The sequence below is a fragment of the Harpia harpyja genome, chromosome 7 (assembly GCF_026419915.1).
Source record: "Harpia harpyja isolate bHarHar1 chromosome 7, bHarHar1 primary haplotype, whole genome shotgun sequence".
Taxonomy (NCBI): domain Eukaryota; kingdom Metazoa; phylum Chordata; class Aves; order Accipitriformes; family Accipitridae; genus Harpia; species Harpia harpyja.
The window spans coordinates 24554177-24576977 of record NC_068946.1 but is presented as its reverse complement, the minus strand read 5'-3'; the positions used below and the strand labels follow the sequence as shown (position 1 = coordinate 24576977).

At 34.3% G+C, this 22801-nt stretch overlaps 1 protein-coding gene and 1 long non-coding RNA gene across 2 annotated transcripts in view; one reads left to right on the top strand and one right to left on the bottom strand.

Annotated features, from left to right (window-relative positions):
- Nucleotides 1-22801, top strand: part of DNAH7 (dynein axonemal heavy chain 7) — a 117403-nt gene that overhangs the window by 69395 nt on the left and 25207 nt on the right. The window contains exons 40-49 of the mRNA XM_052793210.1: nucleotides 769-1641; nucleotides 2502-2731; nucleotides 3819-4149; nucleotides 5561-5907; nucleotides 7192-7372; nucleotides 8667-8852; nucleotides 11134-11297; nucleotides 17504-17658; nucleotides 18584-18774; nucleotides 22064-22197. Of these exons, the coding sequence (XP_052649170.1) occupies nucleotides 769-1641; nucleotides 2502-2731; nucleotides 3819-4149; nucleotides 5561-5907; nucleotides 7192-7372; nucleotides 8667-8852; nucleotides 11134-11297; nucleotides 17504-17658; nucleotides 18584-18774; nucleotides 22064-22197 (2792 nt within the window). The remainder of the gene's footprint in view (nucleotides 1-768; nucleotides 1642-2501; nucleotides 2732-3818; nucleotides 4150-5560; nucleotides 5908-7191; nucleotides 7373-8666; nucleotides 8853-11133; nucleotides 11298-17503; nucleotides 17659-18583; nucleotides 18775-22063; nucleotides 22198-22801) is intronic.
- On the bottom strand, nucleotides 1284-22793 carry LOC128144407 (uncharacterized). Its single transcript, XR_008236071.1, has 4 exons — nucleotides 21986-22793; nucleotides 10195-10314; nucleotides 9184-9294; nucleotides 1284-1673 (listed from the first exon to the last, which is right to left on the bottom strand). It is a non-coding gene; the product is annotated as an uncharacterized LOC128144407 (long non-coding RNA).

Below are 22801 nucleotides of genomic sequence, written 5' to 3'. Positions count from 1 at the left end.
CTTTCAGTCATAATAGGATAGACACACTGAAAGAGCTCAAGTGAAACATCCCTTTTAAAAACAAGAGGAAAAAGCACCATATAGGTGATATCTGCTCTTTGTTTTTTCCTGGTTTAAAAGAAAGTAAGGTCATTGATAGTTGTTGCTTTTTAAATATTTAGCTTTAGCTCATAGAATCAAATCAGCATAAAGTGACCATGGAAGAGATCTTTCATGATCATCTAGTCCATCGTCATTCCCCAAAGCAGGACCACATAAAGAAAGGAACAGTAACTTTTGAAGTGTTTTTTCTGAAAATTTCTTACAATTCTCTGAAGAAGAAGGATGTTCAGACTTCCAGGCAATCTATTCATGTTCTTCACTATCTTTTTCATTTAAAACATTTTCTAATATCCAGCTGCAGTCATCTTTCTTGAAATAGAAACCCATAATTTGTCCTATCTAGCTGTAGTGGAAAGACCAACGTGTTCCCTTCCTCTTTGCAGCAGCCTTTTATGCACTTATGTAATAATGTTTATAAATATATATATGTATACGTGTGTGTATATGTATTTCCATATGAATTTTCACTTTATTTCAGAAGTAATATTACTGGGCTCAGCTGTTCAAATTAATTCTAAATATCTATTTTGTTTTTTTTCTATGCAGTGAGTTTAAGTTTATATTTTGAAGCCTTTTTCAGAATTGCAATTGTTTTATCTTGCTTAAAAGAAGTATACATTCAAGAGCAGAAGCAACTATTAAAAGAATTACATTTTTATTATACAGGTTCTTAGAGTGTATTATGATCGCGTGGTGGATAATCCTGACCGGGCTTGGCTTGTTGGTTTTATCCAAGAAGTAGTGAAAAATGACTTACATGAAGACTTCCATGAACTTTTCCAGAATCTGGACTTCAACAATGATGGCAGAGTGGAAGAAGATGACTTACGTAGCTTAATGTTTTGTGATTTTCATGACCCTAAGAGAGAGGACACTAAATACAGGGAGATTAGTGATGTGGATCAATTGAGAATAGTTGTAGAGAGTCACCTTGAAGAGTTTAATAACATGAGCAAAAAGCCAATGCAGCTTGTCTTGTTCCGATTTGCTCTAGAACATATTTGTAGAATTTCCCGTATTCTGAAACAGCCTCGCAGCCATGCCCTCCTTGTTGGTGTTGGAGGTAGTGGTCGACAATCTCTTACTCGATTAGCAGCCCACATGGCTGAATACAACCTTTTTCAGGTTGAAATAACTAAAAGTTATGGTATCAATGAGTGGCATAGAGACTTAAAAGTCATACTAAGAAAATCTACTGAAGGGGAAATGCAGGGAGTTTTCTTGTTCACAGATACACAGATAAAAAAGGAATCATTCTTAGAAGACATTAACAACTTATTAAATGCAGGTGAAGTGCCAAACCTCTTTGCAGTGGATGAAAAACAAGAAATTTGTGAACAAATGTGTCGAGTAGATCGCCAACGGGACAGGACCAAACAGACAGATGGCAGTCCTATAGCTCTTTTTAACATGTTTGTTGATCGCTGTCGAAATCAGCTTCATATAGTACTGGCAATGAGTCCCATTGGAGATGCTTTCCGTAATCGTCTTCGTAAATTTCCAGCTCTTGTCAACTGCTGCACGCTAGACTGGTTTCAGGTAAAACCAAAACTTTTGCTGGCCTTGTTATTCTAATGGAAATGCAATAGAAACATGACTTCAACCCTTTTTGTAGCAAGTAATTCTCTTTGGTCAAGTTAGCAACGAAAAATACCTTGAATTTTCTTAGTGTCATGTTTTAAATTGTTTATGCCATTAGAACCGTTCTGACTGTAATAAAGGCCAGTATAGGCTGAATGCAAAATCATCAAGAAAATAACTGTGTGATTGTGGTATAAGAGTAGAACTGAATGAACATGGTACTGTAGACACTACAGATTTAAATATGTAGTGTTTTCTTCTATTACCCCGACTACCAGAATCTAGGGTGCCAAAAACATTTGAAACTGAAACACTTGTCAAAAATAGACATCTTTTGTTGCAGAACACCAGATCTTTCCCCATTTCTGTGATGGAAATGTATTCTATCTGACTGTTATGTGCAAAAGACCTTAGAATTTTTAAGATGTAGAATTTAATCATATAAAGAATTTGAGGAACTTAAATTTCATCAAGTTTTAAAATGTAGTACTCTATCTTTAAAGGTTATTTTGAAGAGGAAGAGCAGAGACAGTTACACACACGTATGGACGTACTGAAAATGCAGTTTTCCTTTCAGTAACAGTATTTCCATTGGGTGAAATGAGACAGTGGGCTTGAACTGAATCCCTAAGTAGTTTGGTTCTTTCCAGTTCTGTTATTGTACTATTTGATGATCTTTTCATCATGAAGTTACTTCTCTGTGCCTAGGACACTAAGTAACTTTATCTATGAAATGGGGTAAAGGTACTTTTTTGAAAAATGTTTTGAGATTTATGAGTGTGAAGTACCGAATAAGAGAAAGTATTCATTTGTTTTAGACATGGCCTGAAGATGCATTAGAAGCTGTTGCTTCTCGCTTCTTGGAAGATGTTGAAATGTCAGAAGAAACTCGAAGTGGGTGTATTGATATGTGTAAAAGCTTTCATACATCTACCATTGTTTTATCTGACTTCTACCACGCGGAGCTTCAAAGACGCAACTATGTTACACCTACTTCATACTTGGAATTGATCTCCACTTTTAAAAGTCTACTTGAAAAGAAACGCAGGTAAGGATTTACAATGTGACCTTTTCTAAAGGAACTCAAGTTCACCAAAATATTATTTTCTATCTTTTATAGCTAATCTGAACAAAACAAGTGAATTGTTTTTAATTAATTTAAATTGACAGAATGGTAGATGGATAAAATGTACTCTTAGGACACATGCTTCCTTATTGGACAAAAGGTCTGACTCGATGGTTTCAAAATATACTTGCATTAGACCACTTCTAACATCCCTGGTGATGTTGCTGTATGTTGATTATGTATATTATGCTACCAGAGTAATTAATGCAGCCTGCTTACTCTGTGGTTCTCTGGGGATCTAGGGAAGATGACATTTCGGAAACCAGCTTCCAAGTTGCTAGGTGTCATTGGCTAGCTAGTAGGGTTCAGCTGTGCTGTGCCTATGCAGAAAGGACATCTGTATGCATGTGCATATCTGTTCTATTCTCATGGCTGGTGAGGGAAAGTTCCTTTTTCTTTCCTCTCCTTCTCATTGATGCGACACTACCATAACACTAAAGACAAGCGCTTAATTTGATCAACAGGCTGTGTGAAACACTACCTGCAGTAAGAAATTTGAGGAATAAAGGAATACAGTTTTGAACGTAGTGATTCAATGCCTTTGGAATTTCTTGATTCTGACACTGTTGGCTGTCCCCAGAGCCATTCATATTCTTCTGCTAAAATGATTTTCCCCATTATATTAATCCTATTTCAACCTCACTTCAAGTAACAATCTTCATGAGTGTATCCACATCTCCTCCTTCTCCTTTTCTTGTCTGTTACTACTGCATCATCTTGATTTTGTAGCTTCTGTCAGCAAAGAGGCAGAAGCTTAACAATTGCTTATTTACCTATAAGTGATCACTTATTTACCTATATCCTAGTCTCTGAGTATGTATGATAGAATAGTTCAAGACTATGGCTCAAGTAATTCCTGCTATGTTTACTATTTGTTAAACAGATCAAACAAGATTGGCAGAGCATTTGATTATTCAGAGTAATGAGAAATTTGGGGAATGGATCCCAATGAATGAAGTGATCAAGTACTGATAAAATATCTTTGTAATAAAGTACTATTTATTTTCAGTAAGGTGACGAAAATGAAAAGAAGATATGAAGTTGGCTTGGAGAAGCTGAACTCTGCTGCATCCCAAGTAGCCTTGATGCAGTCTGAGCTGGAAGCTCTGCAACCTCAGTTACGGGAAGCTAGCAAGCAGGTTGATGAGATGATGGTCGTTATTCAAAAAGAATCTTTGGAAGTAGCCAAAACTGAAAAAGTTGTGAAAGCTGATGAAGCAGTGGCAAATGAGCAGGCTATGGCTGCAAAAGCCATCAAAGATGAATGTGATGCTGACTTAGCACAAGCCATGCCTTGTTTAGAAAGTGCTCTGGCTGCCCTTGACACTCTCACTGCACAGGTATGGCTAACAATGTATATTTACAGACTGGAGAGGTATTCAGATATACAAAAGCATGGAATGTCTGCCTTTTCAGATTTTACATTACACTTACACAGTTTTATAATTTAGAAACTTCTTGAAATGACCGCCTTATTGACATTTCCTGGCTTTATTTACCTGCTCTTGTTTCCCTCTCCTTTTCACTTATGTGGTTGCAGTTGGTTGGTTGGTGCTTTTTGTTGTTGTTGGTTTTTTTTTTTTTAAAAAAAAGCAGCTTGTAGCTCCAGGAACAGTAGTTCAGAGTTTCAAGGAAATAATTGTCTTTTTTTTAATCCAGTCTTAACATTTCTCTGGTTTTTGTGGCACAAGTGAACATTCCCAGAACTCAAAACATACCTGTTTCTACCCAAATTGGTTTAGACCTCAAAGAAACCATGGGCAAGCTCTCAAAATCTAACACTAATTGGTAAAATAAACATGAGAATCTAGAAATCTTTTAATTTATTGGAGTATGTATTCTCTGAGAAAAGCTCCTAGAAAGAATATTTGAATTTCCATGCAGAGTTATTCTTTGGGAGGAGTAAGAGGGATTATTCTCCATAAATCTTTAGTTTACAAACCTCTTGCTTAATTAGTTGTATACATACATATATGTAGAAGTGTTTCATTCTTTTATATTATTATTCTATATTTGCAGTTAAAACTTTGCTTATTCATTTCCTGCTATTTCTTATAATGTCAGTGCTTCTTACCCAATAGTTTTCTTCCTTTTAGCTGCCTCTTCCCTCATTCAGCTCACTCTTGGAGTTTAATAACTGACCAGAACACTACCTGATTTATTTTCTGTACTTGAAGAGCATAGAACTTTAGTTATGGGTTGAAGGCAGCTTTTACCTTGTTATCTTAAATCTACTAATTCACTGCTGATGTGATCCTGTAAGCTTGGAATTATTGTGTTAGAGCCTGAACTGAAGGGTAGAGCATAATAATACTAGAATATCGGAACTCTTAACAGAGGTGCAATGCCCAGTACTAAATTAGGAGCAGAAAAAGTACAACTAAAAATGAATTACAGATAGGAATTTCTTGTCTCCTCTAAACTGATTGTTGACTAGATTTCAGATATTTTTGTTTAGATGTCAGCGTTAGCTTAACCTGCATAGTACCTTAAAGAAAGGACTAGAAAAAATGGAGAAAAAAGAAATAAAAATTTGCAAAAAGAAAATGAGATGTATATGTACGGGCTATCCAGGCTTGCGCTATAAACTTGAGATCATAGAGTATTTAAAATTATCAAGTATGAGAATAGCAAAGGTATATGGAAAAATATTATCTTGACATAAAAAGGGTTATTATTTTTATTGTAAAAGAAGGATTAATCCACTTATGTTCAGAGCTCTAAGGGTGTTTTTTTAATTATTATTTTAAGGATATTACAGTGGTTAAGTCCATGAAGAGTCCTCCTGCTGGTGTCAAGCTTGTAATGGAAGCTATATGCATCCTTAAAGGCATCAAAGCCGATAGGATTCCAGATCCAACAGGTTCTGGAAAAAAAATTGAGGATTTCTGGGGTCCTGCTAAGAGACTTCTGGGTGACATAAGATTTCTTCAGTCTCTTCATGTATATGACAAGGATAACATTCCCCCAGCTTACATGGCTATCATAAGAAAACAGTATCTTACAAATCCTGAGTTTGTACCAGACAAGATTCGAAATGCTTCCACGGCAGCAGAGGGTCTGTGCAAATGGGTCATAGCCATGGAATTTTATGATACGTAAGTATGTATAAAAATAAAAAAAAAGGTTAAAATAAATTTGATTAAAGAGGTCAGTTTATTTTAATACCAAAAGAGATGTGAAATTACTTCTTACTAGTGGGAAACTTGTGCAAACAAGCAGTCATAAAGATTCATTCATGTAAGGTACCTGATGTTAAGGTGTAGAGCCTGATTTTCAGTTCTGAATTTTTCTAAGGTGGCATGGGAGCAGCAATCTGTTCTGTTAGCGAATAAAGGTAACTTCCTTATAGCATGTTGCACAAAATAGAGGCATTATTGAAATGTCTTTGGAAGTTTCTGGTAGTCATATCAAGCCCAAAGGATATTTTTTGTTACACGTTGTATTTGATGCACTGAAAAAGTGTGCGTATTTTTAATGATATTTCCTAATTTGAAACATCTGGCACTCACATTTAACAGTAAATCAGCACTGGGTGACTAAGGTCAACTTGCATTTTGAAAGTTGAGTCATGGTAGGTAGTGCATGCCTTCATTTGAGAGGATATTTTGTTACTTGACTAAAAGATTAGTAAATGCATACTTGGTAGAGTTCTCAGTTTGAGAATAACTATTAACAAGTATCAGTTAGAGAGAAAATTAACTAAAAAGGTAGACTTTAAAGGAGATCTGCAACTTACACCAGTATGAGAGGGGATTCATTAATTATGAGGCTAATAATCGTGAAATATTATTTCAGTTGAGCATAGGGACGTTCTAGCGTATTTTCTTGCTTGTTGTTTTTGGAAAGATGAACAATATGTTTTCAGTTATATGTTATTTCCAAGAGTCTCCTCACAAAAATATCTGTGTAAAAGATTGAAATGCTCAAAACTGGAAAATAGATCCTTGGATGTGAAAAGCTGTTAATTTTTTTCTTTTATTTTGTGTACATAGTTGGCTGTATGCATGTGTACAGTGTCTGTGAGTGTTACTTTATATATGATTATTTGTGTGTTTCTAATGGCACAAATCCATAATGGATTCTAAATTGTGATCAAAAGGGACACAGTTTGGAAGCATAACCCTTTTGCTTTTAATTGTTACCTGTTATTACAGAAAAAATTGCAGAAACTGCATAAATCAGTCAGTATCAGCAGAAAAACAAGTGATTAAGTAAAAACCAATTGTCTTCAGATATCATCAAATTATGAAATGGAATATTGCATGAGCTACTGAGTTGCTGAGGTTTCCCTTCATCTTTCCTATGTTCATTTTTTAATAGTAACCCTGGAGTAAGGGTGTATCTTTCGGATGTTTAATTTATTCTTTGACTTTATTTAGAGTGACAAAAAATGTTGCACCCAAAAAGCTAAAGTTGAATCAAGCTGAAGGAAAATTAAAGATTGCTATGGATGGTCTAAGAAAGAAACAAGCAGACCTGAGGGAGGTTCAAGATAAATTGGCTGTACTCCAGCAGGCTCTGGAATCCAAGAAACAGGAGAAGGCGGACTTGGAAAATCAGGTATAGAATGCAAACAAAAGATGAACTATTGTTCTACTGATATCCAGGAAAGTTATTTAAAATTTGCTTCTTTGTCAAATGGTATTTTTCCTTTTAACTGCCAATATGTTGAACAAGTCATACTTTTAGATAACCATCTTTTTATTTAGGTGTAATGGTTTTGAAGTTATAAATGGGCAAAACTTGGGGAATAAATGCTTTAAAGTAATAGAAAATGCAGATGTTATGAATTTACTAATTGATATCCCTCTCCTACATTCTCATTCATATCTGCTTTCTTGTGAGGAAATAAATTTTCAATGATTTGTTCTAAGAGTTTGATTCATCTATTAACTTGTAAGTCAGTACATTTAAAGTTTTGAAAGTTTACTTATGCATTCGGTGCTAATGCAGTTTTGAGAATGTTTTTGGTAAACTATGTTCCTGACTGTTAAATAGCTGGTATGTGTGCAGAAATAGGCAACGTTTAGAAGATGGAATTTTTTTTTAAGATTTGGAGTACCTCATCTTGAGCTTTTTTTTACCAAAACAGTATTGGAATTTGAAATGGAGTCTTAATTCTTGTCTGTAGTTGAAGTCAGCTCTTTGCGTGTTTCTTCTGCTTCCTGATATGGTTTGGAAGTAAAAAAGGGATGGATAAACTACACAAGCGGTTTGTTACTGTCCTGTAAATTGGCTGCTATGGTTACCAGAAGAGAGAGAGGATTGTAACAGCAGCAAGAGTTGGCATCATTTTCCTCCTATATCCCATGGCCGAAATGTGTCTCTACTAGATAGTAAAGAATTCTAACAGCTGGATTAAATTCCTGTTAAATCATATTTTTTTTGTTAGATTATAAACATGCCTGGAAATATGGCATAGTTAAAAACTGACACCAGAAATGCAGATTATGTATTCATAAGGATGTGTTTTTGCGGAAAAGGACGTACCTACTTTCACGAGACAGTGATCTCTTTAAGGTGTTTTTGCTTCTCTTATGACATGTAGATAATTTCCTTGACTATTAATATTTTCCATATCGCATACAGAGCTATTTTGAATGGCATGTTTTATACTGGTGGTCTTCCTTTATTTAGATAACAATGTAACTGAATAGACTTTACTGTGCTGGTACCGAGATTGTTTTTGTTCTTTAAACATTTCCATTATAATGAGAAGGTGTTTTCTTTCTATTTGATGAAATTACTTAAGAAAATATCTGCACAGGAAAATAATCCTTGAATTTCTTTTATTATTTGTAAAATGTCTTTAAAGTGATCATGTAATATAATCAGCATTCTTTTTTATTCTGAGGTTGACTCATGCAGCAAAAAACTACAGCGAGCAGAACAATTGATTGGTGGCCTTGGGGGTGAGAAAACTCGCTGGCATGAGACTGCTTTGGAGCTGGGAAGGCAGTACATCAATTTGACTGGAGATATACTTATTTCATCGGGAATCGTAGCTTACCTAGGAGCCTTTACATCCAGCTACAGACAAGTAATACATACAGTGATTTTTGTCCCCATGCTTTATAATAATCTAAATTTTATTATTTTTTCTTCTAAAATAAAGTTTATATTTTTAAATTATTGTCCTGGTTTCAGCTGGGATAGAGTTAATTGTCTTCCTAGTAGCTGGTACAATGCTATGTTTTTGAGTTAGGTATGAGAAGAATGTTGATAACACTGATGTTTTCAGTTGTTGCTAAGTAATGTTTTAATAGAATTCATAAGTGAAACTGGAACTGAAACTGTATTGTAGGATTTTGAGTTTTGTTTATAGGACACTCTGGGGAAATTCTTCCTCTGTTCTACTGTATAGTACTTACTGCTGTGTAAAGCATGGAGTCCTTTGGTTCCTTTTCTTCTCTAAAGCAATTGCCAGTAACTTTATACCTCATGGCTCTGGTTATTCCTATTCCATTCAATGGCTAAATTCTCTGTAACTTCAAGGAAAACAGAATTGGCTTCTATTTCAGCAGCAGCACAATTAAGCAAGTTCTGAAAGTGGAGTAATTCTGTATGAAAAGAGACAAAAGATACAGTAGCTCAATGACATAGCAGATTTGTGCCTGTAACTCTTAGTGAAATAAACAGAAATTCTGAATACAAAAAGATTTTGACATGGAAGCTGATTTTAGATATAGCAAATTTTGGATGTCAGAATTACCCTGACTTTGAAAGTTCTTGAACACCAAAACCTGCAAGTGAATTCAGCCAAAGAAATTAATGTCCATTTCTTTTGAAAATCAGATCCAGGGTATCAAAAATTGCTAAAAATTAAGTGAGGGGAAAAAAAAAAAATCCATGCACCTCATTTGAACATAGAATTTGGATATAATCCTTATTTCTACTTTTCCCTCAATGTGCTTCCTTTGTCCATTTTTCTTTAGAAAATTTTGTACTGTTCTTACAATTATTTTCTTCACAATGTCCATGTTGTGATGTTACTATTTTAAAACTTTATAGAATGAGAGTTTATGGTGTGAGTTTTTATAGTGTGAATAAATAGTCAGCAGTTTTTACAATTCCAAATTACATAATTTTGAGCGAGTGTTCTCTTTTATGCTTATAACCTGCATTGTGTATAACGTTGTCTCTGGGTAGGTAGGAGTACCTTTGGTGAAACATCTTAAGAGGTGCTGAACTGTATTCCAGGCAAGTGTAGATACAGGTGCAGATGATATGCATAAAAGGCAGAGACATCTGCATGATTATTCACTAAAATTGAATACATAGTGGTTTCATCTGAAGAGTTTAGTGTAATTTCATTCTCTCTGGCTGCACAGTTTCTTTCTTTGTGCAACAGCAGGTATGGATTCCTGCTTACTTATTCTTACTCTCGTGATTGTGCAGACACATGTTAGTTAGGTATCTCTTTCAGAAATTGTTGGATAGCATAATCACTTTTGTGCAGCTCGTCATTTCATCTGCTGCTATGTTTTGGGTTTTTTTCTCCCCTGCAGTTTTCATAAGAGAAAAAGTTAAGATATCTTTTGGAATATCAACTTTGTTTTATGCAAATTGACGAATCCTTCATTCACCATCTCTGTGCATGTCTCTAGCCCTTAGACCATTTCCTTTAACACTGTATTTCTGAGTTTTGTTGCTTGAGGCTTTGCCAGCTAGTTTTTAGTTTAGAATACTACAGCACATTTCTTTGACCTTGTACATAGCTTTCATACAAGATTGTACCTTTCACAGGAACATGCTATTTCTATACATTTTCTTTCTTTAGAAGCATTCTTCCTAGTGGAATATGCTTTTTGGTTTACATATTTGAAGGTGTATGTCTTCATTATTATTACGCACCATGCAAACATGTATAGTTTACACAACTGTAGTGAGTTAGATGATATAGAGAGTGAAAAGCAATTCTGAATGATTGTTCTTAAGTTTGGTTAAGTCCTGAGAAGTGCTCATTATATGTGTCCTGAGAGTTAAATAATGAAGATTTTAATTTTTTTTTAGTTAGAATATGTGCATTTGTTCTACACTCATTTTATAGTATAGAAGACTACTGCTGAAATGGTAAACAAAATCATACCAAGGCTCTGACCAAATAAACTTGTATTTCATATATAGAAATCACATACAAAGGCATTTTTAGAGACATTTTTAGACATTTTATACAGAAGGATGAGTTTCTATTTGTAGATATAGTGATCTTGTATGTAGCAACTGTTACGGGAAATGGGTTGAAAAATATGGGTTTTAGTAGTTTGAAAATTTTATGAATAGTCAGAACTTCAGTTAATATTTGTTTTCGTCTTACCTAGATGCAAACTAAAGAGTGGGCATTGCTATGTAAAACAAAAGACGTTCCTTGTTCTGATGATTTTTCCTTAACAAATACCCTGGGAGAACCAGTGGAGATCAGAGCTTGGAATATTGCTGGACTACCTTCTGACACGTTTTCTATTGATAATGGCATCATTATCTCGTAAGTAAAAAAAAAAAGGAAAATGACAATGAATAATTTTCATTAAATAGCTTCTTACAACATAGTTTTCAGTTATTATTTTTATAGACAGTTTTCTACTGTATATCTGGTTTAACAACCAGCATTATACAATGACTGTAGTGTTTAAATTTGTAAGAAATACTAATTATACTTTTTAACTTTACAATGTAAAATTTTTAAATCTGTGAATTCACTGCCCTCATTTGTAACTCCTATGGATTGCTATAATGATACCTTCCCCTGCTTCCCCCCCCTTTTTTTGTTTTTACAAACATGCTGCACACTGGATTCAGTTTAAGACATCATAAAACACTTCAGGAATAGAATTTTGAATACTATTCTTGTAGTATAATCAGTAGATATGGAAGTAATTCTCCTTTAAAAAGCTAAAGCTCTTTAATTTTAAAGAAATATGCTGGCATCATTTGCTGCCAAGAGGTATTTCTGCAGAAGTACTGAATATTATTTTGCTAATCTTTCTATGAGCGTCACACACTTTTTCCCTAAGATGGCACTGGAAATACTACAGATAATGTCTTGATTGCTTCTCTGTAAACAGTTTTCCAGTTTATGTTGCCAACTGGTAGGAGATTTTAACATCCAGGCTTGTAATGTATTTAGTGTGCAAAGCCCTGACATTTTGGAAATGTTGGGTTTTACACTGATGAGCCGAATCTTTATTTTGCTAGGGCATAGTAACAAAACAACAAAAAAAGGCCCATGTATGTCTTCTACTGAAGGCAGTAAGGGAGGTGCAAAAAGCTAGAATGGAGAGAATTTCTAGTCTCCTTTCTTACAGAGGATGATCCCAACCATACGCTCTTGCCAGTTTCTTCTTCTGTTTCTTGCCTTTTATTCTATGTACTTCTAAACTGCTTCAACAAGTAAAGGTGAGATAGGCCTTTCCTGCAATAACCCCTGATTTCAGAAAGGTGCGCTTTCACATCACTTCAGGCAGTTGGGAGTTAGATATGGGTCTTCCTCATCTATGTGTTAGGTTTAGATATTTGATGAAAGGTGAAAACCTGTATCTGTACCGACAATTTGGAGTCTGTTTTCTTTAGGGCCTCATTCCCCTATCAATACTTCATACAGACTAGTCGTTTCTAGGATCCCTTCTGGAGCGGAGAAACCTGGCATATTCCTACACAAAAGCTGAGAGATTTGGGTTTTGGGTTAGCGTAGGGACCTCTTTAGTAGGCATTATGAATGGGGCGCCACAAAGTCTTTGCACCAAGTCCAGTCCTCAAAGAACTTTAAAAAAAAATTATTAAAATGTGAATTCATAGCAGAAACCTGATTGCATCTTTGGAGTGCTGGAATTTACTAAATACCATTTATAATTAAAAGCTTGGCAGTTGCAATTGTAGTTTCCTATTGTGTGTAGTTAGTATGGCAATAGTCTTATATCACAAGTTGAAGAAATTTCTGATAAGGAAAGAAGGATTTATTTTTCATTTTGAAATTCCCTTTTTGTTTTTAAGCATTCCCTTTTGTAATTATCTTAAGCTACATCCAAATAAAATACTTTGACTTTATCTAACAATACATTGTTTGATCGAAAACTTTTTAAAGTTCTGCATATTTCAAGATATTCTCATTCTTTTTAGAAAGTGAAACAAATTCTGAAATCTCAAAATTCCTCATAGAAAGAAAATATGGATCCCATAAACTCTAAATCTAATGTTCTTGCATTTCACTTTTAAGGTGATTCTACATTCTTATGTCGTGTTCTAATACACGCACATCTGTGTCTCACATCAGTCACCAGAATTACGTTTGTCTGGGCAGAGTTCATCTGGTATATATCAATGTAACAATCAGTGCAAACATCAGTGATTTGTATGACAACATATAGCACGGGAACTGACCATGTTAATGTTTTAACATAGAAATATCTACAGCTCACTAGTGATTAGCTTTAGATTAATGTGCCTGCTGATGACTGAGATATGTATGGCACTGACAGTTTTGTTAAATAGAGAGCTGGGTGCTTGCAATAGGCTGAGCTTTGTGACTTTGCATAAGCAGTTATGATTTTCATTTGGACTTGCATTTGTTATGACAGTAAACAAAGAACCTCTCAGTTCTGTCCAGTATGTTTGCTAATGCATTGCTACTGACTTCATTTTTAGGTTTTGTTCTTGGCACAGCTGAATCTGAATTGACCGTGGAACAATGTTGCTTTAACTGCTTTTCTGTTTGTGATTGTTACCCATTTACTTCATGTTTATTGGTTCTCTTTTCTGGATAATGAATAAATAATTCTTATAATTCTTTTCCATAGCCAGGTTAATGGTTGTCAACATGTACCTAACGTTTATGCATCTTTTTTACAGTATGATACTGCAGAAACTTACAAATATAAATCTTTAATTTTTGCTACTGTTTACATGAAAATTCTTCTCACTGTTTGAGGAGTCTAATGTTTTATAGCCCTGGTGAATGAATACGTCTTTTACTGTAGAGTGAATGTTAGGTTGTCACACATAAGTGAAATTGTCTGTTATAGGGTTAACCTTTGGAAGCATAAATGTGTGGATAATACTTCAGCTTTGGCAACTGGATAGGTGACAAAGTGCAAAATGAAACAGCTAAGACAAAAATAATGCACTAGCTAAAGAACCTCAACGTACTTTCATTTGACTTTAAAAATTGGCATTGGTTGTACTTTTGGAAGCAAAACTACTTATTGAAGTTAGAGGAGATATGCTGGGGTTATCATTATATATGTAACTTTTTAAAAGTAATTACTGTATTAATAATTCAATCACTCAGGCTAAACAGTTGACAAATGTTAATGAATTCAACACTTCTACAGTACATCCCAACACTTCATTTTTTATAAAGCTTTGATCAAAATTCTCTTTGAACTAATGGAAAGACGATTAGCATTTTAAAACTAAATAATGATAGAGTTTAATTCTGAAATGTGAGATAGAATCTACCTCAAATTGATGATATGTATTATGCCTGTAGTTATGAGTTTATGGCTAGATGAATTTTATATTAGGACCCCAGGAACCATATAAAATGCAACTCAAGCTTTTTATAACAACAAATTTTTTAAAAAGCAGAATTAGAGACCTATTCAAGGATAATTTGCAAACATACGCAGTGACTGCTTATGCATTCCCATCAATGAAGAAGGATTTTATGGTCGATGAAACCTATGTGTGTTTGGTTGTTATTAGAGAACCACTCTTCAGTTATTCAGTCTTAAGTATTTCATGTCTATTACACAGTGAGTCTGAAATGGGATATGCTGAAAATAATAAGTGAATGAAACTTTGAAGTAATTAGGGAAAGAAATACATACTGTATGTTTTGGCTGAGGTTTTCTCAAATCTTAAATTTCTGTTTTAAAACAAGAACAGGCTAAATTATTATGAGCAAACTACGTAAATATTGTCTGTTTCAGAATGCACTTAACGTATGTTTACTGTGTTCAGTTTACAGTTTGCAATTGCTGTATCGCCTTGTATCATCTTACTCTTAAAATCACCTGGCTATATATCCCGTGGGTCTCCCTTTCGGTTCTCATAAGCAAATGAACCACCTAGCAATTTGTGAGCTCAGCAATTCTTTCAGTACACTTTGGATCTATTGGTGAACACTGTTACCTACTGTGAGACTGTCTTCCAATACTGTTGATGCTACTGCCTCATCTGACATATGTTCAGATTTCAAATCCTGTTTGCTTCTCCAGACCTACTGTGTTACCAAATTTGCCCTTATCTGTGTTTATCAAATTATTCAAAATACTTGTAACTTTACAAAGCCCATGCTTTAACTTTCTAAATGTCTGCTTAGATATCATGCTGTCCTGGTGGATTACAAATGCGTTTCCTAAATCTCTCAATGCATTTTACCTGTGAAAGCTTTCTTCTTCATGGGTAGGCCAGAAAAGGGTCCCTTCCAGATGACCCATTTTCCTAAATCATTTTACAAGGGGGAAGAAAGCCATCCTGTTTCAGCTGGTGAATGGTCACTCCCAAGTCCAATTTGTGATCCATAACACAGAAGGATCCTCTGTAGCATCCCATGTACAATCTCAGGCTACTGCTACACACGGTACATTTATCTTTCAAACCTTTTGCTCCTGAACTTCTATCTTGCTTCCACAATCTCCATTTTGAGTCCAAAGAACCTAAGGTGCTTGTGCTTCCTACCTCCATATATATTCCTTCTTCTAAAGGATCACATTTATTTGGGCACATTTTACTGTGCAGAGATTCTGCAAGCAGGATCAGTCACGATTTCTGAGTACAGAATTATTTTTTCAGTAATAAACATACACGATAGTTAGGACTAACACTACTAAACTAAACATCAGCTTGCTCATAACTGCATCAAGAATGCTTTATAAGCTTGTGCTAGCCAGAAGGCTGACACTGAGGTGGGGAAATGTTGGCCTCCTTGTAAAAGACTGGTTCTTGTGAAGGACTGGTTCTTGATCTTGCTGAGCTGCCACATCTGACATCAGTTGCCAAAAAAATAAAAAACAGTCTCTGCTTTTTGCTTTTTTCCAAAGTTCCATAACTTCTTATGAGTTACTATTCCCAAGCAACCAACTTCCCTTTCAGCTTTGTTTTCACTTTTTATATCTTACATAGTTTTGCTTATGCAGTCTGTCACAGCTTAAAAAAAAAATTTTATCAGTAATGATAATCTGGAGTCACACTGCTGTGCTTCACAGAACTGTGCCTGAATCACAGATAGCTGAACCCTTGGATTAAGGGTTACATGCATATTATTGTGTGTTGTTATACTTATACATGTATAAATAGGCCTTACAACTACACCTAGTTCTTAATAAGAAGTTTGTGGAATAGAGATTGTAACAGAGAATATAAAGAATTTTTCTCTCTTAAACTGGGCTTTACCTGTTTTAAAATTACTCTCTTGAAAGAAGATCAAGGTTTCTAATGTATTACACAGTTTTGCCTGCCAGTAATTTTGAAACAAATAAGCCTGCAAGAACTTAGATTACATTGAACGAAGTTTGTCTGAGCATTGTCTTTTAGAACTTGCATTGTATCTACAAATACTTGCTCTGTACCTTTTTCTAATTCAAGGCTTATCACTTTCTGTTGACAATTTATGGAAACCTTTCGTAAAACATCACTCTTTCTAAGAAAAGGTGTATTTGAAGATCAGACAAAAATGAAATTGTGTTTTACTTAATTGCATACCTTTCATCTTAGTATTTTTAAGGAAAATAAGAACACAGATGCAGACCTGTTTACATTGCAAGTTTTATTTGTGAATCAGAATTCCTCAAGAGCGAGAGGCTCAATTTAAAAAAAATTGTTAATGATAAATAATTTGCTAGTGTCATTGCGCATAAGCTAACTTGTAATAATGATAAAGGCCACAGATTTCTTTTCAAGCTGAATTTGGAAAAAAAGGTATTGCTGTTGTTTTCCTTCCAGTAGTAGACTATATTATATCTCCTAACCAACTGGGATCCAACTGGCCCCCTTGATCCAAATTTTTAGGACTACATTTATTTTGGAATTCTCACTTTAGCCTGCTTAGATGGTTTCTAATTTAGGTGATTATTGCTGTAATTGTAATTAACCATTAGCATGTGTTACTAGTCTTAGATATGTTGGTAATGTAACTATATGTGGTAGAGAAAACTGTAAAAGATCTGTGAAGTAGTTACTAAGTCTGCCAAAAATAAAATCCAGAAGCTCTTCATGTCCATTGCTGCTTAAAAATTAGGGATTAAAAGGTAGATACCTTGAATCTGCTTATATATTTCCCTTTATACTGACTCTAAAATGTCCCTTTAGTGGAAAATCCCATTAATTTTCACTTGAAAATGCTCACTTATGCATGAGTATCACAGCTGTTTGAAATTTCAAAACTTAAACCTTTTTATTTTGAAAGTGTTATAAAATTAAATGCAATTAAACTTTCTAGGAAGTAAGAAGTCTTATTCTAAATACTTTCTTTGAAAGAAGAAAATTATTTTTTTTAAACAAAGAACTTTAAGATTCATCTATCTTCTCTTAAATTCCTCAAGGATTATACCTGAGTATGTGCCTGCTACAATTTCATACTGATGTGCTTTTGTTTTAATGACAAAAGGGAATAAATTGCCTTAAGAAGTACTTTGAGGTAAATATTTGAAGAGCTCATATTTCAATTTTGAAAGTTTGTATTTTTCCTTTCAGTAATGCAAGAAGATGGCCTCTGATGATAGATCCTCAGGGTCAAGCCAATAAATGGATAAAGAACATGGAAAAAGCCAATAGTTTGCATATAATCAAACTCAGTGACCCTCAATTTGTTACAACACTGGAAAATTGCATTCAGTTTGGCAGTCCTGGTAGGTTAATGACTAATAAAAGTGTAAATTACAGAAGAACCTGGAGGGGGCACAATTAGCTAAAAAATGAAACTCAAGTGAGTATCAAATGTTATCATAGTTAAGGAAAACAAATTTTTTTCTTGTTTTGAATCAAATTAGTACTATAGTAATTAAAGTCCTCGCCCCAGGTTATAAGATACTTCTTAGCACAATATAATTATAATACTCAGTTTAATTTGTATCCTTTAATTGCTGTAAGAGATTTGCCATTTCTTTGTTTTCATGTTACAATAATTTTATTTCTAAAAAGTAATGCTGTTTTTATTTGGCTTTTCAAGAGTATAAATACCAGATTGCTAGGCTGTGATCATTAATGATTCTTGTATTCTCCGTAGTATCTTTATTGCAAGTAGTCTTATTACCCTCAAACAGAAATAAATTAGTGAAACATGGTTACAACTCCAGCTATTTTTCAATGCCTAACTGGACTACAAGTAAAGAAATGGATTGTTTATTCTTCATTATTTCTTTCTTGATTTTGACAATGTCATATGCTTACAGTGAAAATTGAAGCAAATTTAGATACCCAAAATTATTTCTGTGGCATGTGCCATTTAATTTGTTGTTATTTCCCTTTTTAAAAATGGTAGCCTTAAACTGCTGTTCTAAGCCATTGACAGCAGTAATAGTGATAGCATTTTAGTTGCTTTTTTGCAAATTGATATAATATTAGAAAAAGAAATTAAAGATACATTTCTTTGATTCATTTTTCAATCAGCTGAATACTCTTAGGAAGCATAAACCTTATCTCTAGATATTACTCGATTAATATTTTTATTGTTTGCACACTGTAAATACACATTATACATATGTATTGTAAAGAACAGTCAAACAGTAATATAAATGCCAGGAAAGTCCTACTAATTCTTATGTTATTTTGAAGTGCTGCTGGAGAATATTGGAGAAGAACTTGATCCTATCCTAGAGCCACTTTTGCTCAAACAGACATTTAAGCAGTCAGGGAGTATATGCATTTGCCTTGGAGACTCCACTATTGAGTATGCTCCTGAATTCCGCTTTTATATTACAACTAAGCTGAGAAATCCACATTATCTTCCTGAAACATCTGTTAAGGTGAGAATTTTGAAAATGAATGTGCAACTCTGTTTTAATTTTAAAATGAGTCCTTGGCTAAAACCAGGGAAGAATTTCTGGCATTTGCTTATTCCTCCTCCCCTGCCAACATAGTGGGTTTTTCTTACACTGTTGGAAGACTGGTATCATCTTAGAAGTGTTGACATTTCTCATATCTAATACTTCACCTTGCAATACTGTCATTCTTTCATACAGTCAGGAATTTACTTATTTAATTAATTAATTTTATCACCTTTCCCAGTCTTGTATCTCCTGATGCTATTTAGTCACCTTTTATTATAAAAATATTTACAAGGAGTTAATATAATAGTCACCTCACATGCAAACTCTACATTAGGCTTTCATATTCATGATTTTTATCTGTAGTATAGTTAGGGACAGGAGTCTGAGCAATTCCTGGCATTGTGCCTTGTTTATAACAGAAAATATATTTACAGATTTGATATATTTGATAACTATACCTATTCTTATTTTTTTATGTTAGGACAAAAAATGTGGTTTCCTGTTTTAAAGAATAAAATTGGTGGTTTAGGCTTTTAGAAGTTGCTTAGGAGATGTATTCCTCCTTTTATTTATTATTATTTTTGAAGAACTGTTTATAGAAAAGTATTGCAAATTTACGCCTTGGTTAAACATAGACTATACTGAAACACAAAACCTTGAAATCAAAACTTTTTAAACTATTGTGATATTCAGTAAAATGGAACAGTAAGTTGTTTCAACAATGAAGGAGTACTGATGCAGGAAAAATTGACAAAAATTAATGAAAGGGAATAACTTCTGTTCACTTCAATGCACATCAAATCACCTAGACGATGATCTTTTATCAAAGAAGGTAATTAGCTGCATGTTCAGAAAAAAAGATGAAATATGAAAGAAAAAGAACATCCAAAAGATTTACTCTCAGAGTACATATACATTTAAAAGCTATATGAAGGTTATTTCCTAGGAACAGTTTTTTATTTAACAGACAATTAAAATCTCCTAGCTGCCAATCAATAGTCAATACAGTAATATTTTTGTTGGTTGGTTGGTTGGTTTTTTCCCCAGAATACAAAGTTTCTAAAGATGAATCTTCTCTAGTTGGGTTCCCTGCAGTCAGACATAAGTTGTTAATTGTTGTAGCAAGGAGCAGTTGCTTCATGACATGGTTAGGTATACTCCTAGCTACACCACACGCTGCTGAGCTAGCTATGGTGGCTCTTGTACAGGGAGCAGGAGGCAGAAAAGTAATATCTAAGTATCTTGCTCTGAAGCTAATTGCAACATACATTGGTGAATTTGTCCTGAGGATTATTCAGGAGCTAGCTAATGAAATGAGTCCAGGGAAAATGGTTATTGATGTGGTTATCATATTTCACAGAAAACGATTGTACTGAATTCTGACGTGACTTACATAGTGAAGCCTGCAAAGAGACATAGGTCATGGATTTACATGTATTTACACTACACAGATATGTATTTGCAGTTATTAGCCATTTGGGGTAGCTTTTTTCTAACATTATTGATTAAATGTATTAAAAGCCACTAAAAAAATCAGATAATTTTCAGCACTCCTGAGGGAAAGGTGACTTATTCATGTCCATAAAAAAAAATCATTCTGTCCCTCAGGGACCAAGGAGAAATGTAGAAGGTAGATAGCAGTTTGCACTTAGACTTCAGAGGTCTGAACCAGCCAACCTTTCAGAGCATGGCAGCTGTGATTGAAAGCTAACTCATAATGCTGTTTATAGCTAGCCTTTTACTTTGAAGAAGGGAAATGGAGCCTATAGAAGATTCTTGAAGTTTAGAAACATTAGGTCCCTCTTATATTTCCCGTGACTAAAATTGTTAAATAAGGTGAGGAAGAAACAGGCCATGATGCTTGTGAAGATCTTACTGATTCTTAGTGTCAAATAGAACTGAACCTCCTCTCAAAATTCCTGTGTGAAAGAACAGCGTGATAAGCTATCTGTGCTCTGAAAATTTTTTTCAGTTGAGGCTTACTATAACAAAAAATGATTAGTGATGTATTTTAAGAAAGTTAAAATACTACCCCTCCTAAGTTTACAAGCAAAACTCATGGAAAAAAGCCTCAAATATTTGCACAACTTTCAGATATTATTAGTGGCAGAAGCCAATCAAGACAAATTAACTTCACAGGTATTCCATATTCTAACTGATCACTATGTTCAAGGAGAATGTTCTTTTGAAACACAACTCAGTGGCATCTGTACCCACCAAAAAAGCCCAAAGAGTATCTGTAGTCACTATTACCTAGTCCATTAATTAAAAGCAATACTTTCATCAGTCTTGGTGATTGATAAGTAGATTATTTTCTTGGTTTTGAACTACATGCATCAAACTCTTTTCTAGCCTTCTGCTGGTAATGTATTTCTTCCCTTTCTCGTGTAAAATATTGTACATTTTTGTCACTTCTTCAGCAAGAGTATGGGTTTTTGTGTGAATCCATTATAAATATATCATGGGATTGGAATTCTTTTAAACAATAATTTTTTCCAGTCACTTATTTTCTCATGAAAAAGAGAACATGATGCTATCCTAATTCTAGGATACAGATGTCCCCATAATAATACCACCACAAATTGCATGTGAACAAGGCCATTAAAGAGAGAAAACATATGTGGCAGAGGCAATAATAGTTTGAAGTACAACTCCAGCATGTATGTTACCACTTACTTTATGAAAACAGCAAAAAATTTACAGGTGAAAAGTGTCTGAACACCATAAAATGTGATCTACTTGGTCTTTATTTATATTTTTGCAAAATACTGTGCCAGCATCCCATTTGCACTGGGATGTTTAGATGGAACAATTCTGGAAAACAAACAATACCAAATTTATTTACAAAATCTGTACATTAAGTTTAATCTTCCATTCGTAGAAATGTTTTGCTCCTTTCTCTGTGAAGGCTGCTTGATGCATACAGGTATCAAATGGGTAGATCCCTCTTGCATGTAAAAGCGTTCATTCTTGTTATATGGACTAATCACTTGAAGAACTGATACTCAGAGTTTCAGTGTAATTTTGAGGAACAGAATGAAATTCTATACGTTCTTGTCACATCCCTTTTATGGTTAACTTTCTGGGTTAATCCTGGAGTTAGCTTTCCAACACAATCTGAAACCCTCAGCTGCAATTCATTTACTATCAAAGTTTGGCTGAGCATATTACATGATATTATACATACCTCATCTTGTAAAGGAAGAAGCATTTTAATTGCATCTGACCATAACTGTGCTATCTTTCAAAAAATATCTTCTAACAGGTAACATTATTGAACTTCATGATAACTTCAGAAGGAATGCAGGATCAGCTTCTTGGAATCGTAGTTGCAAAAGAAAGGCCAGATCTTGAAGAAGAAAAACAAGCCCTCATCGTTCAAGGGGCTGAGAATAAAAGGTATCAAGACAACTTCCTGTGCTATGGATAGAAGCAAGTTGCAGTTTACGGAAATATAATCATGGGAAACACATTTCAGAGACCTTTTTTTTTTTTTGTTTGCTTTACCAGGAAATTCAAGACTGCTATTTTTGAGAGCCCAAACTTAGGCTTCTGTTTGTTTTTTAGGCTGATTTGGATGCATGCTCTTACTCGTATTCCTACTGGTTGTGCCTTTCTTCTTCTGATATTCTTCCTATTTCTGGGATTATTAGGAAATGTTAAAGAGCTGAATTGCAGGTTGTGTAATTGCAAAATGTAACTCTTGATCCTGTCCTCTGTTTTTGCACATCCCTTCCATGATGTTGGCATATGATTTGCTGTCCTCAGAAATTTTGATTAGATCTTAATGGTTGTGTTTTGGAAATGTTTTCATTGTGTGCTAGATTTGCACTGATTGTACATGGCAAAGGGCATCTTTCTGCATGAGTCAAAGCATGAAATGTGCAGTATTCAAAGTGGTTTGTCACTTCTTCCCTTTGCCATCCATTTTTAGCCAGAAAGTGGATAATTTTTCAATAATTTAAGGGCATGTTTAATAAGAAAAAAAGGTTTGGTTATGTAA